At 40.6% G+C, this 19,751-nt stretch overlaps 1 protein-coding gene across 1 annotated transcript in view; it reads right to left on the bottom strand.

Moving 5' to 3' along the window:
• Positions 1–19,751, bottom strand: part of CUBN (cubilin) — a 256,991-nt gene that overhangs the window by 144,708 nt on the left and 92,532 nt on the right. The window contains exon 29 of the mRNA XM_026479003.4: positions 1,583–1,764. Coding sequence (XP_026334788.3) covers positions 1,583–1,764 — 182 coding nt within the window. The remainder of the gene's footprint in view (positions 1–1,582; positions 1,765–19,751) is intronic.

Below are 19,751 nucleotides of genomic sequence, written 5' to 3'. Positions count from 1 at the left end.
ATTTCACTTACTGCAGCATCATCCTCCCCAGAGAGCCCGGAGCTGCTCAGTACAGTTCTGGAGTTCTGTGTCCACTCAGTGAGGGCATGGCTTGAGAACCCCATTTCTTTCCAGAGAAAGAAGTTGTTGGGATGCCTGGGTGGCTCAGTTGGTTAAACATCTGCCTTCAGCTCAGGTCATGATCCCAGGGTCCTGGGATTGAGCCCTGCATCAGGCTCCTCGCTCAGGCGGGAGCCTGCTTCTCCCTCTGCCTGCTGCTCCCCCTGCATGTTCTCTCTCTCTCTCTCTCTGACAAATAAATAAATAAAATCTTAAAAAAGAAAGAAAGAAAGAACTTATTTTGTAATTAAATGAAGTTTTTAAGTGTTAAAGTTTCCTCTAAAGTCCATGCCGCTCACCTCAACACTTTGCGCACTGCCCATCACTATCTTTTTGTACTGGCTTACGTGGAGCATTGAGTAGTGGATGGATTCAGTGCTGAGCTCTTCCACTCACTGTCCTGGTGGTCATGGAAAAACCCATCGATATTTTGGCGCCTCTGTTTTGACGATGGTAAAATGGGGACAAAATTCCCTTCTTCCTTCGCGGGATTATTTAACATTCAAATGGGAAAATGGATGTCAAAAATCCCTTCACAAACCACCAGCAATGTGCGTTATTATGGTGTGTCGATCAGAGATATATATGCTTTCCTTCATTCCACAAATATATACCAAGTGTTTTACTATTTACCAAGTATTCTGCCGCAGGCATAGCAGTAAAGCAAAACCAAAACAAACAAATACCCGGCCCTTTGTGGGGCTGAAATTCTAGTAGCTACAGAACCCTTGTCATGAAGCGCTACAGCCATCTCCAGAGATAGGAGCTTCGTGTGTAGGAAGCCATTACATTTTGCAGACAGTTTCCAATCCTAATGACCAGATCCCTGATTCTAATAGATTCTCAAAGGTCATCTCAGTTATCTGAGGTAAACCCTGTGCAGTTGTGTTGCATTTTGCACCCTGCACCATGTGGACTCCCCCTCGATGGCAGCTGCACCTGCGGTCTCACCCCCAAGACCACCCTTTCTTTACACCCTGCCGCCCCACTGCCTTTCCTAAGGGAGCTTTCTCAGACTGAAGTGTGGGGCAGTAACAATCCCGAGTGCAATCCACCAGTGGGGACAGGAATCGGGGGACCAGTGCCTCAGACTCACATCCTCCGAGGGGTGGTTCTGACGATCAGTCCTCATAGCACCTCTGAGGGTCCCAGTGGGATTAAGCCCAAGTGGCCCCCAGGGGCTCCCCTCACTGGCTCTTCCTCCTTCACCCTCCCTCCTGCTGTCCCCTCACTCCTGCTTCCTGGTACATCTCCCAGTTAAATTGCCTGCCACCAAGTCCTTCAGGCACTGCTTTTAAGGAAACCCAAACTGAGATATGAATCCCATTTGTTCATCATCATCACTCACAAAGAACTGATACTCATCAAAACGTCTGAACATAGAACACTGCTGGCCACTGGAAATAATTTAGGGAGTTTTTCAGAATGATCTGCAATTCTACCGCAAATCTGCAATGTGCTGATAAACATTCTAAATTCCTACCTCCAGGACGTCAAAGTTGCACCTTGCATGATACTCCACATCAAAGTCGTGGATGGTGAGCTGAATGCTACTCCCAGGGGCTGTGGTAATGTACCAGATGCACTCCTTGTTGGGGGGATATGTGTTAGGGTATCCAGGGCTGCTGAAGGAGCCTGTGGTTCCAGACAACTCCCCACCGCAACCTGTTAAAACAGCAAGGCTCAGTCAGTTCAAAGTGGGCATTGACTACTGGGAAAAATTCAAAATTCGAACTAACCAAAAGATAATTGAAAATGTACAATGCCTAATTTAGGGGGAAAACTCATAAAGTTATAATGAAGTTATAATTAAGCAGTTATAAAACAATGAGAAAAAAATCATGGCTACAACTTATTAAATTTATTCTTAAAAAACATTGATTATTTCATTTGGTACAATAATTCTCAGTCCTTATTCTCACCACATCAAATCCTTGGTAATATTTTTTAAATGGCATTCTAATTTTTAGATTTTCTTCATTGTATTTAGGAAAAAATTTCATAGTAGGAAAGGAAAATGAACTATGTGAACAGTGTTAGTGAATACCATGTCTCTCGGTCTTCAGTTGCCTTGTACGTAATACGCTACTTCTAAGTCCTTATCAGATCTAAGATCTAGAATACTAAGGGCTAAAAATCATTACCTTTATATGACAGACTATAGGAAATTTTAAAAAATATGATATGTCTACAGCAGCTTTATTCATAATTACCAGAACTTGGAAACAACCAAGATGTCCTTCGGTAGCTAAAAGCACAAATAAATTGTGGTACATCCAGACAATGGAATATTATTCAACGCTAACAACAAATGACCTATCAAGCCAGAAAAAGACATGGAGGAAATGTATATACATGTTCATAAATGAAAGAAACCAGTCTGAAAAGGCTCCTCACTACATGATTCCAAGTGCATGACATTCTTGAAAAGGCAAAATTACAAAGACAGTAAAAAAGATAAATGGTTGCCAGGGGCTAGAGCAGAGAAGGGATAAAGAGGCTGAACACAGATTTTTAGGGTAGTAAAACTACCCTGTATGATACTATAATGGTGGATATATGTCGTTATACATCTGTCAATCATAGAATGTACAATGCCAAGAGGGAACCCTAATGTAAAGTATGGACTCTCGGTGATAATGAAGTGTCAATGTAGGTTTACCAATTATAACAAATGTCCCACTCTGGTTGGGGCTGAGCGGGGGCGGTATTGATAATGGGAGAGGCTCTGCATATGTGGGGACAGGGGTAAATAAATGGGAACTCTACTTCCCACTCAATTTTACTGTGAACTTAAAACTCCTCTAAAAAATCAAGTCTGTTACAAACGAAAACAGTAAATGATACAGGTCCCGACCCAGAAAACTTATATCCAAACACCAACTAAACAAACAAAAACTGGATATATAAAACCCAAGCATGGAAAACCCAAACATGAGGCTTATGTTTTATGTGTATATATTATGCCCTAGAAAATAATTAAGACAAATCATTACAAGAAACAAATATTGCACCATGTGGTATCTATTAAGAGAAACTGCCACTAAGTGCTTAGTTGTGCTTTACAGTTTTTTTTTCCTATTTGAATATTCATAATAACCACATGAAGCAGGTACTATTATTGTCTGCATTTCTCAAGTGAGAATATCAATGCAAACAGAGGTCAAGTGGCTTGCCCAAGGTCACCTGGCTTGTAAGTGGTGGAGGAGGACACCAACCCACTCTGACAGTGGTCAAGTACTTAATTACTGAATTCTACAGACTCCCGTAGGCTGTAGGAAATCAGAGATCTGAGAAGAGAGAGGCAGAGAAAACTTAGTGAAAGAAGTAAAATTTGAGGAAGGCTCAAATTTTTTGAAAGACAAAATTAGAAAAAAAATAGAAATAAATTTAGGGGAAAAAAAGATAAATCACTTTTTTTCCAATAGCAATCTTTGGTAATTAAAAAACATTGCTTGGGGTGCCTGGGTGGCTCAGTTGGTTAAGTGTCTGACTCCTGGTTTCCACTCAGTTCATGATCTCAAGGTCCTGAGGTCAAGTCCTGTCAGGGCTCCATGCTCAGTGGGGAGTCTGCTTGAGATTCTCTCTCTCCCTCTCCCCACCAGCGCATGTGCGTGGGAACACTCTCTCTCTCTCTCAAATAAATAATAAATAAAATCTTAGAAAAATAAACATTGCTTGCTCTGTCAACATACCTAAGTCACCTTTTCTATTTTTTCAGAATATTCTTTATTAGCTGGCAAAGTCTTCCAAGTAACTCCTCTTATTCTGCATTAAGACTTTCCGGGTTTAAAAAATGATAATACGTCCTCACTCCACAAATGCATGTGCATTGTCACATGAGTGCAATTAAACTGCTATGACTTCAAACAACCCCTAAAGCTGAGGTCACATCTGTCCACGCTCTACAAACATGCCTTGTACAGTGAGTTAGAAAAAGGTTTTACAAAGGTTCGGAAGAACTACTTCCCATATAGAATCTCCACTGAACTGAAAATGACTGAGGAGGATTCTAAGAAGAATCTTGATTTGGTAAAGAACTCGGATTCTAGCCCAATAAGCCACTATCTTCTCGAGTTGCCAGTTTCCTTCTTCCATTTGAAAACCTGTGTTTTCAGACGTAAAGTGTGTCGCATGGGCAGTACCTTTCCTATGGCCTATGAAGTTCCTACCTTTATTTCTGGTTAAAGCCCCATGAAAAAGCTGTTTAAAATTAGCCGTGCTGATATTGTTTATAGACTGCGGTGGATGTTAAAAAAACAGGAATACCATGAAAGATTAGAAAATATTTTTCCTCCTAGAACAACACATGGAAAACATTCCTGAAGCCAAAATCAGCATGGTTTGTGCAGCCCCACTGCACAACCGCAGGGGGCGCCGGTCACAGTATATGCCATCAAATCGTGCCCCCTGGAGTCTTGTAACATAGTGACTCATATAAATCATCTGAAGATGCGGCACCTTCTACTAAAATACATCATAGGGAAGCAAAAGCATTGTTACTCTGCCCCCTTTTTTTCAACCTACATTTTCAGCTCCTATGGATCTTGATATCAGTTGTATCAGATTTTAAAAATCTAATGAAAAAAAGTCTCTGGAGTAGGATTACCTCATGGCCACATCATATAAAAGAGAACAAGGAGATGGGAGCTTGGATATCTCATCTCTGCATTTTTTTATTTCACTCCAGTTCACCAGACAAGCTAATTAAATTTTTTTTTTATCGTAGTTGATTCATCTAAAAATCTGCATGACATTTTCCATTGTCTTTTCCAACGGTTTTAGGTTTCCTTGTAAATTCTTGAGAATAACAGGATACGAATACCCTTAAGCTGGTCAGTGTAAGCTGGAATGATAATATCAGAGTCTTGGCATTCAGTGCTGCTTTGAAAAATTACAGCGTTTATTTTATTTACCCACTTACAGCTCTGGAGGTCCACAGTGTACTTTTGCCTAAGATTTAAAACCAACATAAACAAGGTTTACAAAACACAAAGCCAAACTGTACTGTAAGGTATGTCGTGTTCTCTTCTCATCAATAGCACTTAAGTGTGTGTCTTTTAAGGAGAAATTCCATATTATTAAAAGTACCCTACTGGGGTGAAAAGACTGAGTGGTGAGAAGGAAAAGAAAGAAAGTGCTAGTACTTGAAAACTCTGAAGATGTCTGTCCTTTACTCCTTCGTGCACTCACTACCTCTGAAGCTTAACATATCAAAAGGTAACAACTTCGATTTATAAGTTCAAGTCAAATGCAAAGAAGAATACATTCATGTAGTGGTATTTTATGGTAAAACTATAAAGTACTGGAAAATGAAGTTAATTCTGATCATTATGGTAGAAATTGCACACTGTCACTATATTTATATATTCTGAAAGAGAAATAACGTTCCAGGTCCCATTCATTCATTCAATATGTATTTATTGAGCATATACAATACTATAAGCAGTGTTCTAGCAGTCAGGCGTATTTAATGCCTCTGGAAAGAAATTCATTTATAGATCTAAAAAGTGCTCTCCCCACCTGCCCTTCTGTAAGTCATTAAACTCCTTTTGCTGTTCCTTCAGTTTGCAAAGAGTAACTTCAGTAAGTTTTGATTTGGAAAAAACAGGGAATTCTATTTTATCCTTTATATGTTGATTGGTGGTAAGTTACAAATAAGAATAAATAAATGGTCATGTTGAGTTGCCTAAAGATATTGTAAAAATTGTTAGTTTTGACAGTATCGTGTTAGGATCACTCTCTTTTGGTACTTAATACCAGTCCACAGATGAGAGATTTTAATCAGCATCTAGCCAGTTATGCTTCACTCTCCTGGGTATCATCACTTTTTCCTCGATTTTGGTATTCTTTGACAAATGTGTAGACGGTATCAGGCAAAAGAAAATATGTCCAAATATACATTTTAAAAACTCAAAAAATGAATGATGTCTGTCTTTTTTTTTCCTATGCTCTCTTTTAGTGATAAGGGAAAACATATTCACAAAAAAATATGAAAATTTCTATTAACCAAAAAATTAAATACCAAAAAATTAAATATGTAATGAATTTATTTGACACTTCGTTTCATAAATTCAAACTATCATTCGGCTAACAGTGAAACATTAAAAAAGGAATTTGGAATTGTATAATTATGGATGAAAGTGAAAAATTAGAAAGTCACACCATGAGCTGAACTTTTTAAATTATAAATGAAAGCAAATGACAATTATAATTCACAACAAATAGTGGAGTTTTTAAAGAATGTATAATGTGAGTCTTCCAGATTTTATTTATGCATCATTTTCCACTTAATTAGCTCTGGAAAAGGGAGTCAGTTTCAATACCAGAAATGTGATTTAGAGCCATATCAATGCATACTAGCCCATCATCAATCAAAAGAAAAAGAAGGTAATCCAAAAGTCCCATTGTGTGTAATTCTGAAAAAGAGAGAACGTGTTCCAAATGCTGAAATGAATCAAAAGCTAAGTTTAATTCCGCCTCATCAACAATGTGTTACTCATATTGAATAGCATGGCTGTTGATTTTACTATTTCTGCATCTCCTGTGATAGAAACAAGGTTTGTTTTTGTTTTGTTTTTAATAAAGATTGTGGAACTAAAAAATATACCTATTTGAGAAGGTGCTTCACCTCCGTAGTTGCTATCAGTGTTGCTAATATCCAATATTAAAAACTTTCTACATAAACAAGTATCCTCATTTTACTTTCTGTTAAATTTAAATTTGGGGAGAGGGAAAAACTTTTTTAAAAAAAAAAAATAAATAAAAAATTAATTAATTAAAAATAAATAATAAATTGGGGCGTGTGGGTGGCTCAGTTGGTTAAGCATCTGACTCATGATTTCGGCTCAGGTCATGATGTCCGGTCATGGGACTGAGCCTGCATTGGGCTCTGTGCTGGGCATGGAGCCTGCTTAAGATTCTCTTTCCCTTTCCATGTACTCCTCCCCTCCCCAGCCTGCTCCCTCTCTTTCATTCTCTCTCTCTATTGAGAGATAAATAGATAATAAGATAAAATAAGATAAATTTGATGGGGGAGAACAGGAAGGGGAAAAAGTGTTTTGTTTACTGCACTATTTTGCTTGGTGTAGGGTTTAGGATTAGACAATCTCTTGTTAAAATACACTTTCTCCTAAATGAATCAGAGAAGGGAACGTCTTTTTAAATCCATCCACCCATTTTGGAGACAGAAACAACAAGACTTCTGGAAAATCACAGGTGTCAACATCTCAGAGTAGAAACAACGATACAAGACACATGTGTGAATATTACAACTAACGAAACAGCTGAGAAAGCACACAGTTGTGTGTGGCTATGCAATAATCTAAAAATCATGTGGTGGTCAGTCGTGCCCGTGGCTTTGGGTGGGTGACGAGAGGGTCACAGGAAGGGGAAGGAAAGAGAGGTGGAGGCTGGATGAGGCTGGAAATGAAGAAAGTTACATTAACCAATCATTATCAGGAAATAACGTAGGAGGTGATGTTTAGACTTCCAGTATCCTCTCCATCATCATGTTACCTGTCCAGTCAAATGAATAATAAAATGTGAAAGAAATAGAGAAATTTTCTATAACTGGGCTTCAGGAATCTAAAACAGAGGACAGTGACTTAGGAAAGCATTTCAGGGGTTGCCGTAAGGAAAATGATTAAGTGAGGAAAAGACTAACCAAGGAGCATACAATGGAGTGAATAAAGTTTGAGAGAGACATTTTTGGAAGAAATAGAGAGAGTAGCTCTTTATAGCCAGTTGGTAAGAGATTTTCATGGAGGAGACAACGTAATTTCAGAGTTGCCTAATTTGCATGTTAGGTTGCAACACTTTTGAAAATATAATAATATTCCAAGTGCAGCACAGGCTGTGACATAAGACTAAATGGGTTCCAACCTTGGCTGTGTTACTACTTGCATAACTAATTTAACCTTTCTCATCCTCAATTTCTTCATCTGTAAGATGAAGCATTAATCCTTAACCCCACAGGGTTGTTGTACAGATTAAATGAAATAACCAAAGCAAGGTTTTTCATTAAGTTGTTCATTAAGCTACCGTAAAGATAGTTAGTTCATATTTGCATGGTAGCTCATAGTTTCTCAAACCGCTTTTAATAAACAGATTATTTTATTTGAAATTCCTAACAACTCTATGCAACAGTCAAGAATGATTGTATCAGGGGCGCCTGGGTGGCACAGCGGTTAAGCATCTGCCTTCGGCTCAGGGCGTGATCCCGGCGGTACGGGATCGAGCCCCACGTCAGGCTCCTCCACTATGAGCCTGCTTCTTCCTCTCCCACTCCCCCTGCTTGTGTTCCCTCTCTCACTGGCTGTCTCTATCTCTGTCAAATAAATAAATAAAATCTTTAAAAAAAAAAAAAGAATGATCGTATCAGATCGTATCAGCTATCCCACTTAGGGACAAGCAAAGTGAGGCTCCAGAGGGCTGCTGGACTTGCAGCTCGCAGTGTGAATGCACATCTGGGGCCACGATCCCATCTCTGCCCAGCCCCCCAATCCCCTACTCCCAGTTCTGTGTTCTCTCCACTATGCCTTGTTGGGCACTTGAGCCCAAAGGCATGGAACGGCAGTGTTGAACACTGTCGTCATTACTGTTCTGTCCATTACTGAGGGGAACATCACCACAGCAACCTGAAAAAAATAAATAAAGCAAAATCCTTTTTCATTTAATGTGAGGCAAATCTGACAAAATCTAATATATTAATATCATTAGACAGCAGCTGAACTAGAATAGAATAAGGTCCTACAGAGAATCACATGTTTTTCAGTTTTAATTAGTTAATCTTTATGAAACTTTTAGTACTGGTGACTGATAATCTATTTGATTCCTTTTCCTCCAAACTCCCAGTCATCAGCTGAAAGGAAGTGCTTACCTTATCAGCAGGAAGCACACTGAGCTACTGAACTCATAACAAGGAAGAGTGAAGAGCTGTTGCTGAACTTGCTTACTTGTGAAGATAATTTAAATCTTTTTTCGCCAAAGGACTTTGCTAATACTGTTTTTCCCCCTTGGTCTAAAACAAGCAAGTTATAAAATTTCAGAATGCACACACAAAATTAAGCATAATCTATGGATGTTCTCTCCTCAAGGTTTTGGGTTGTTGGTGTTGTTTTTAGATAAAAGAGTTCTAATAAAAGCAAACCAGCAAGGAAACAGCTAAATGGGATCACAGGCTCAAAGTTTTAAGTGTTTTCTGTATTTCCCTACAATTGCTCAAATGCAGTCTCTTCTTTACACGTGGCATTTTCTTGAAGCTATGTTCCATAGACCAACAGCACTGGGAGGGTTGCCAGCATGGAACTGGTGTGGTCAAAGCCCACCAAGGCTGGCAGAAAAGGAACAGAGAACAGACCCAAACAGGACATCTTCATATCCTTATCCTTTAACTTCCAGAGGAAACACCTGAGAAATCAGTGGTCAGTGTTAAAAAGGAGGTGAAAAGCCAAACTACAGTAAAAGAATAAATTTTAAACACAATAAATCATGATGCTCATACATTTCATCAAAATGACTGATGCAGATTGTAATTGTTTTTCTATTATTCAAAATTAAAAATATTCTCTCCTATAATACCTTGAGAGGTGCCTCACTGCTTAGCCCAGTTTCCCTCTGACGTGCTAGAGGGTGGCATGTGGAGGCAGTGGGGTTGCTGGAAGACATTGCCAATAAGGATTCTTCCAGTGAGGCAGGTATGATGCAAAATGGCAACTAGGAGCTCAGAAGTGGAGGATGGTCCAACCCAAGGCAAGGCTGAACTATTTCCTGGAGTACAGAGGCCTCACTTCTGTTTCATTTATGAGATATGCAAATAATACAGGTAAAGCAATTTTGAACAGAGAAATTGAAGGATGGGGGTAGAAGGTGGAGGTAGAGAAAAATGTGAGCTCCCTAAAATGGCCAAAGTTGTCCAAAGGAGACTGTAGCATGTAGAAGAACCACGAAAAGTCAGCAATTTTACCTGTTAATTCTGATTTTACCAGTTTATTCCCCAACAGTCTAAAAGTAAATGCTGCTCTCCTGGGATGCAGGAGAAAGGAAAAGGGTAGGTATCTATCCTACTAAAAGAAAATAGGAAAATCAGATCACTAGACTCTTTGGAGACAAGGCCAAGGGTAGAACCCCCAGAATTCATCTGATTTCAAGGATATGATCTTATCTTAAGGATTTGCAGATTAATTTTCTGGGAGATTTGTGGGTTAGCACAAGCTAGAGCAATCACAGATGAAACCAGAGAAGGAGATCAGGTCATAAAAAGACCAAGGAATGAGAAATTCTCCAGAGAATAAAGAAAGAATTCAAAAGACAAAGCACAGCGACCCCAAAAGAGGAGAAAGTTGTCAAAAGCTACAGAAGCTCCTGTATTAGGGTGAATAGTGTCCCCTAGAAAGTACATCCACCTGGAATTTGTGAATGTGACTATATTTGGATACAAGGTCTTTATATATGTTACCAAGTTAAGATGAGGTCACACTGGATTAGAGTGGGGCTGAAATCCAATACAATAGGTGTCCTCACAGGAAGAGGGACATCTGGACACAGACACACAGAAGGAAGAAAGCCACTGAGGATGGAGACAGAGATTGGAATTATGCTTCTAGAAGGCAAAGAAAGCCAAGGGATTGCCAGCAACCAGCAGAAGCTAGAGGAGGTAAGGAAGGATTCTTCCCTAGAGCCTTTGGTGGAATGGCCCTGCTGACACCTGGATTTTGGACTTCTAGCCTTAGGAACTTTGAAAAAAAATTCTGTTGTTTCAAGCCCCCCAGTCTGTGGTATTTTGTTACAGTAACCCTAGGGAAACTAGTGGACCTCCATTCTTTTCTTGATAGACAGGGTGGCCAAACTTGCAGACAGACACAAAACTACAGCCATTTTGAGTGTAATATCTGAAGGAGTAGGGGTGTGTAAGCTCTCCCTACGTCTTCTTGTGTTAATTACTTCCTATTTATCACACTGAGGTTGAGATAATGGTTGGTTGAGGAAAAGGTTAGAAGATGGAGAAAGTTGGTTTCAGTCTCTTTGGGCTGCTATGACAAAATACCACAGGCTGAGTAGCTTATACACACCAGGAATTTATTTCTCAAAGTTCTGGAGGCTGGACGACTGAGCTCAGGGTGCCCACGTGGTTGGGTGAAGACCTTCTTCTCGGTCACAGACCTCATATGGCAGAGGGATCTCTCTCGGGCCTCTTTTATAAGGGCCTAATCCCAAAGCCCTCATCACCTCATCATCTCCCAAATGCCCCACCTCCTAATACCATCACCTTCAGGGTTAAGTTCAACACATGAGTTTTGGAGGGACACAAATATTCAGACTCAGCAAAGTCTATTGCTGAGAAAGCTACAGACAGACTTAGGGCTTGGTAGCACAAGAGGAGAAATGCAAACCCACGAATTAAGGATAATGATTTTTACACTGAGTAATCAGTAAGGGTTTAAAAAGTTTTCTCTTCCATGAGGACCTCATCCGAGGCCCAGACTTTGAGAAAATCACTTGTCTGACTGATTTCCATATAGCAATGGATATGGAGTAGGGATGTCTGTTTTCAATGGTAGGGACAAAAAGAGAGAGAAAGAATAAGGCCATGCCATGAAGTTAATGACTTGGAAAATAGAGGTGAGGAGCTCAGAATCGATTCTGTCCATAGTTACAAAATGACTTTTAAATGACTATATAAGATGTCATAGAAATATTCAAAATTAAGCTTATCATAGCTATCTGACTCTCTGAGATATCCTGAAGCTGACTATTGAAGTATTTCACCTTAGTACACCACTAAAGAGAAATGAACCCAATGGAGCCATATTTGGGAACTTTTCACATAGTATAAATTTTAATTTCCTGTATATGATAGGATAACAATCTTTCATTTTGACCCAGAGAAGTATAGCCAATCGTGTCGTCTTTTCATTTTGATTAACTATGTCCTTTCTTTTCCTCATCTATTCATTCTGGCCAAATTAAACAATGGTTCCTCAGTAGCAATTCTTTGCTTATAATTCAGAGGTCAATCAATAACTCAATCTCTTTCTCTTCTGCATTTTTTAAATTATCTAAGAGTTCTGGACAAAACATATGAAAATAGTATAAAAATATCTTCCAAGGAAATGAAATGAGACCAAAGCAACTGGACTAATTTCCCCCTAAAAATACATGCCTAGTCCTACCTAAGGCTACTAAAAGGATTTTATGAAATCCCCCAAATAGGCAAAGATTGAGGAAATGTGTTCTCTTGGTGCGATTTCCAAGTTCAACACTCATACTTCTATTTTAAAGTATGCATTCTAATCCTGCTTTCTTTTGATTTAATTGTTTTGGCCCACAGTATCCTTACTGGGAAAGGCTCAAGAACACCCCCCGCCCTCGCATGGCTCTGCAGCACGCCCCACCACTGGTTCTTTTTCTCTCCATCCCCAACCCCCAACCTGTCCTCCAGAGCCAGGGTGCTGTCTACAAATGGACAGATGTGGGAGGGAGCACCTTGCCAATGGTCGTGTCCTCTAACCATCCAAGTTCTGTCCAAGCCTGAGCCACAGGATCATTTTTTGTGATGATACCATGGGTGCAGGCCTCTCAAGAGGCAAAAGACTGCAGGCATCCAGCCTGCAAGCTCATTTTCCTGGAGAGGGGCAAAACTTTCTCGGGCCGGGCTCCTAAAGGAACCCCATCGAGTGGTGCACTCTGTCCCCTTTTGTTGACCTCCAGTCAAGCCAATCTACTTTGGCGGCAGCTATCCTTTCACTCTTCACTGTAATAAAGCTCCTGTAAACTAGTTTGGTAACTAAAGCATGGTAACAGAGTAGATACCGCTGTGGTCTACCCCAGCTCAGAAACCTGGGATTCCATCAACCCTATATAGCAACTCCCAAAGAGGAGCACTTTATAAATGAGTAGCAGAGCAGATACTGTGTTGAAGGACAAACAACATTGGCTATTTTGAACTAGCTGTTTGCTAAGTAATGTGCTTCCCCCCATTATTGCTACTTGAACTTGAACAAAGGAGGAATTGTGTAATTCGGTGGGGAGACCTTGGAACCAGAATATTATTTACTTGGGAAAGACTGCATATGCTCATTTTCAAACATTCATTATCCTCAGTGGGAATTTAGTTACAAAATGACCTGCTATAAACTCTGACCATCTCTACATTACAATATAGCTTAATCTCTTCTGCAATGAAAAGTTGTGAGGAAAACGTCCTTGCTTTTAGGCAGAGCGCAGCTCTTTAAACCAGAGGCTGTGGAGTTCTACACCACACCTTGGTTTTGTGTCCTGATTCTATCACTCATTGGATTTGTGAGTTTGGGGAGGTTATTTAACTTCTCTAAGACTCCTTCCTCAGTGTTCTTATCTGTAATGTGGGGATGATGATGCTTACGTCAGCGCATTATTGGACAAAACATGAGACAATATTTAAAGCACTAACCAAAGGGCTCAACACATGGTGAGTATCACCTTTTTAAGGTGATTAATATCAACATTTTCAAAATAACATCAAACATCTTTAAAATAATTCCTTCACCAGCGATAATGAGATGTCAATTAACTTAATGCACCAAGCATTTAATCATATTTTCATTTACTTTCATTTTCATTTTCATTTCATTTCATTCACTCTTTATATGGCAGTTTATTTTTATCACAATTAATATCTTAAAATAAATTTAAAGTTACATTTAAGTACCAAAATCTCTATCAAGAAGCTTGTCAATAGTCTGTATGTATAACTAGGAGAAAAAAAATCAGGGACAAATGTATCAATGTCCTTACTTATATAGAGAATATAAAATTCTATTAAATATTCTAGAATGTAGGGGCGCCTGGGTGGCTCAGTTGTTAAGCATCTGCCTTTGGCTCAGGTCATGATCCCAGAGTCCTGGGATCGAGCCCCACATCAGGCTCCCTGCTCAGTGGGAAGCCTGTATCTCCCTCTCCCACTCCCCTTGCTTGTGTTCCCTCTCTCGCTGTCTCTCTCTCTGTCAAATAAATAAATAAAATCTTAAAAAGAAAAAATCTTCTGGAATGTAGTTCCTATCCTACCTCAGAGATTCACTCTTTGTCATGTGAGTCAAAGCCACGGAAGGCTGGCATTCGTTTCTCTGAGTACACAGGGGCACATGAAGAAATCAAGTCCTTGGATAAATAATGCCACAGACAAATATGGCAATATATAAGTGAATGTTCAAAAAGAGAAACCTCTGGGGGCAAAAATTAATGTTCTACCCCGAACATTGTGTTTGTTCTGCATTGGTTTAGTCATTTTTGGCTGCCACAAAATTTGAAACTGTGAAAAAAAAAAAAGTGTGGTTTCTTTTTTTGGTGTTGAATGAAAGAGTGTGGAATCCCCTGGAAAGTATGTGCAATATCTATCAGGGATGTTGTTGCTAGGGAACAAGAACACAAATAGAAGATTCAAGAAAGCCCTTCATTCGGCCCAAATCTCAAGGACTATTAGAAATTGTGCAATATATGATTTGGGAAGGTCATGGTTGTTTGGGAGTTGCTTTTTTTTTTTTTCTTTTTATAACTGTTTCAAAGAGGAGCAATGGAAATAGAACTCAAACTTTTTCAAACAGTAGCAACATGGGAATTGGGATACAAGACTCCTAAAAGGCGCTCACTGGTTGCAAGACTTAGGGCCAACGGTAAATGAAGGTCAACTGTGTGTATGTGTATTTTCTGTTGTCAAGGAGGCTACTAATGTCAGGATTTAGCTTTCCCACTCATTCTGAAAGGTCTGCGTATGTTTAACGCTGCCTCTGATTACTAGGACCTTGCTGGAAAGGTTCTGAAGCCAATGCAAAGAGAGGTGCATGATTTTCTTAGTAAATTATTATCCCAATCTTACCAATGTGAGTTAATTTATAAACACATTGTTTCGAATTAGCATCCTCCATTAAGAGCTTCTTTGCAAAAAAGATATGTGAGAATTTGCCATAAATAAAAATCAAACACAGTATCACAACGTAGAAATCTATGCTTTGGTTCTACATGAAGACTGTGTTCATTCAGTCTCCACGCTTCAAAGTTTGCTGTATCACAAAGACAAAAGTTCAAAATATCAAACAGGCTGAAGTGGCCAGAATAGGCAGGGTAGGATAAAACACGTATTAATGTGAGAGAAAGGCTAGTCAGTGTCTAGGGAAATAACTTTTAACTTAAACACAACTAATGTTTCTTAAAAGCTTCTCTTTTACTTAAATTTCTACCCAAATGGGACAGGATTTATCTTATATCACACTAAAGAATAGAACAATCACCGGAGTCCATGTTTTTACCCATTTGTCTTTACCAAGAGATTGTTTACCGACTTACAGAACAGAAGGCGCCTCGTTGATTGTCAGTGAGGCTACTTTAAAGGCAGACTGGGACAGGTGTTTTAACACTTCTCTCTCTGTGACATTATATTTATCACCGCCCAGCAGGAAGTGACTATGAAAGCAATTCGTCACCAGCAAGAGAACGGCCTCTGCGTGACATGAGGACCAGACGGCGTGATTCACAGCCCAGCCTTGTGAGCAAGGCCTGGATCTTTGCTGACCGCAATTCATAAAATCACTTTCCCTGCAAACATCCTACCTCCAGATTGTTGTGAATTTTTGCATCGTGCAGAGGCAAGGCTCAGGACAGACAACAGGAAATAAAATCCAAGTTCTTGCAATCATTCTGACCGATCGGTCTCTGACAACCTGTCCTGCCGCAACTCCCTCATTCTCTGGATTTCAGTGTTTCCCAACTGTTTGGTCATTATTGCCCTTCTAGGGAACCTTCCTAGATACATTTCCCCAAGTTCCCTCCCATGGGATATTACCATTACACATATACTATATGTTATGTACAATACATATCTGTGCTTTATCCAGTAAGTACAAGATTTTTTTTCACTCTCCCAAGAACCAATTTTCATGCCCATGCCCTTGGGGTTGGCATTGAGAACATGTGCTCTAGCTGAAATCCTTGCCCATTACAAAATTTAGGTGCTACATCCCAAGCCTCCCTGCTTCTACTTAGAGATGTCTCCCTCTCCCAGATATTTGTCTGACTGATCAATTCTTGTTCATTCTTTAAAACTCAGCTGCAGTATCAAAGCTGTCTGGAGAGACTCTCAGAGTCCCTCAGGCTATCCTCAATCTCCTCTGCTCCCACAGCATCATGGATTATCGACTTATTTCTATAGTTGGTTTATTTGTCTGTCTCCCGTACTGGATGACTAACTCCCTAAAGTCAAGGATGCTGTCTCCTTCTTCTCTGTTATGGGCTGAATTGTCTCTGCTAAAATTCATATAGTGATGCCTTAAGCCCCAGTACCTGGAATGTGATTATATTTGGACATAGGGCCATACAGAGGTGATTACGTCAAAATGAGGCCCCCTAGGGTAGGCCCGAATCCAATCTGACTGGTGCACTTTTACAAAGAGGAAATTGGGATACGTGAAGAGACACCAGGATGTGTGCTCACAGAGAAAAGGTCATGTGAGGACATACAGCAGGGAGGCTACTGTCCACAAGCAACCAGAGAGGCCTCAGGGGAAACCAAACTTGTCAACACCTTGATCTTGGACTTCAGGGCTCCAGAACAGTGAGAAATAAATTTCTGCTGTTTAAGCCAACCAGTCTGCTGCATGTTTTTATGGCTACCTGAGAAAACTAATACACTCCCTATATTCTCAACTCCAAGCCCAGAGGCTGGTAGTGGAAAAATACATATACTGGTTGGTTGGTTGGTTGGTTGGTTAGTTGGTTGGTAGGTTGAATGAATAAAAAACATGCTCTTGATAAATTCCTGCTTCCAGAGGCTATGGGCAATCACTATAACATGATGCACAATTCCAAATGATCTGTTCTGTGGAGAGCAGGCCCAGACCTCCCCTAAAGGGCCAAGCTTACTCACCCTCACACCCGAAGAGGGATGAGCCAGCATTCGCATATAAGGCAAATGGATAATGTTATTACAAAAGATAAAACATTTTTCCTCATAGGGTGAACCTCTTACAAACCTCTAAGTCACAAAAGGAATAAAAATTACCAATGAGAAGGAATTCCCCTGAAAGACCAAAAGTAAACAGACTATTGAGAAAACCATGTGAGGAAAAGAGAAGTAGAGAGAAGGTCTAAGAGAAACATTGCTGACCTCATGGAGGTTCTTTGCCAGGGCTCTAAAAATATTTTTTTTGAAAGCCCTTTCATATGGTGCTACATGTCCATAAGTACTCAAGAAGGGACTGGCTCATGTTCAAACCAAACCAGCCATGGAGGATCTTGATAAGGTTTTTTAAATGTCCTCCCCATCCGACTTCCCTCAAGGCTTAAGAAATCTCATTAACGGCTAAAAAGAAGGCAAAATGGAACCAGCCCCCATTCAAGAGGCTGATGTCATCTATCTCCCCAAAGAAAAGGCCACACTTTCTTTTGTGAAAACCTAGGGTGACATCACCTCCCGATCACATGCCACTTAGCCCTTTCCCTACTATTCCCAGCTGAGGGGTTCTCTCCCTTTGCAAATGTCACTCTTTCACTCACAAAGCTCCTTGACCTTGTTTGTATGCTGGATCCCACTGCCTGTGAAAGAGGGCCTCTGGGAGGGTCCGCCAGAAGAGGCGAGGGGTGTGCACCGCCAACCGGGAGGGAGGCCTCTATTCACACGGCTTGCAGAGAGTTCTATATTCCCTTCAACAACCCAGATGGAGGCCCCCGAAGCCGAATTCAGCCCCTGGACAATGCTGTCAACACTGAATACTGTGAACCGTTTAGCCAGGCAGGGCAACTGTGGCCATTTCTTTCTTTCCAGAGCGGGATTCTCTTTGATGGTTTGCATAAAGGCGAGGCAGTGCGGTTTAATCTCACATCTACAGAGCCTCTTTAAAAATGGGCCCACAAATAAAGCCTGATTGTACATCCATGTTCTCAGAGCAAATAGAAGATTTGTGCAGTTGACAAAGAAGTACATTTTGAAAACAGGCTTATTTATTAATTGGCAAAATAAATGAAGTGTGGGGCGGGGGGGGGGGGTGGATTCTCCCTCAGCAGCAATGCTCAGGAAATGATGCCAGAGTAGATTCTGAATTCTCAGTGAAGAGCTTTTTGGAGCTCTTACTGCACAGTTTGGAAAAGAGCTAGGGGGCAGGGGATGGGCACCTGAAATGAGATCTCTCGAATGAGAAGAGGCTACAGGTTTAAAGGTCCTTCCGTCTGAGCAGGGAAGGAAAAGCGGCATGAGTGCTCTAGTCAGGCTGCCTGTCCTGGGCCCTGGTCTGCCACCCTCACTCTGAGACCGAGGTCTGGTGGGTCTGTGCAGAGATGAGCTTCTTGAAATAACCTTCACCTACACACGCACATGTGTGCAAACACGTGTGCTCAACAATATGCCTATTATACTGTCACACTGAGACCAGGTTTTTAAAGTGTTTTGGATTTTGTCTTTGCTTGTTTTGTATTTATTCGTATTTTGTGTTTTAGTTTGTATTTTAAATCCTGCCACATGCCCTATGGCTTCAGGGCTTCAAGGTCCTGCTAGAACTGCTCTCTCTGAAACCTCAAGGATTTACATGAAAGAGAGGGTGTGGCCCCTATTCCCGCCTGAGCCCCTAACTGGGTGACCGGAAGGCTCTGGCTACAGCTCAGCTCTGCAGCCCCTCCAGCACTCCTCCGGCTGACCTTGGACCCCAGCCACGCTGTGTGTTGCGTGCCTCGTACTTACCCTGCTGTTTCCCACCACAGGACCTTCTTCTACTGGGAATCCTTTTCCTTCTATTTGCCTACGTAATTCCTGTTTATTCCTAGATTTTAGTTCAAAGGTCCTATTCTCATGCAGGACTTCTCTGACCTCCTGTCTAGATCAAATTCCCTTTCATGTGCTCCCGTGGACCTTATCACACTTTTGATTTTATGTTGACTTGTGAGCATATTGCTTGGAGGCTACTTCTCATAGACACCCGGTGGAGCTCTATAAAACCAGGAGCCTGGTCTGAGGGTGGGAGTCACACCCTGATCCCAGTCCTTGCACAATACCTGGCCCAGAACTGCTCCTCAGTCTCTGTGCAATGAACACATGAGTGACTGTGAAATCAGATTTATGTCTTCAGTTCATCTCTGCTGGGTAAGAAGTGGGCGAACCTCTTACATCAAAGACCTCTTTCCAGACCCTAGTCTTTACTGTTGGTCCCATTCCCCAGGCTCCCTCAAGTTAAAGACCAAGTCAAAATGCAGAGTAGAAACTCTGTGTACGTGAAGCACTGCATAACTATAGTACATGATAGTTAATTTTGCACAGATCTAGACCACTAACAATCCCCTTCCAGAAAGTTCTTTCCAAGTGTAATTTATATATAGTGGGCAGCACAGAGTTAAAAAAAAAAAAAAAAAAGGTTCAGTTCTGGTCCCATTTGGCAAAATTTTGTTGTACAACTCTGATTCCAAGCTTAGCAAGTTTTCAGCAATTGGGAGAAAGTTGTGAAATAGTAAACAGGAAACGAGAATAGACAGAGAATGTCTTTGACCCTCCCAAAGAAAGACAGATTCCAAATAGAACTGGTAGAAAAAAATTTTCCCAAAAAAACCTCAGAGCTTTCAGCAGGGGATACAGCCATGTCTAGCATGTTGGTTGGAAGACTGCAGTGATACAGTAATCCAGTGTGGCCAATAATGGC

This window comes from Ursus arctos, unplaced genomic scaffold, assembly GCF_023065955.2.
Source record: "Ursus arctos isolate Adak ecotype North America unplaced genomic scaffold, UrsArc2.0 scaffold_30, whole genome shotgun sequence".
Classification (NCBI taxonomy): Eukaryota; Metazoa; Chordata; class Mammalia; order Carnivora; family Ursidae; genus Ursus; species Ursus arctos.
This window is presented reverse-complemented; position numbering and strand designations above follow the sequence as displayed.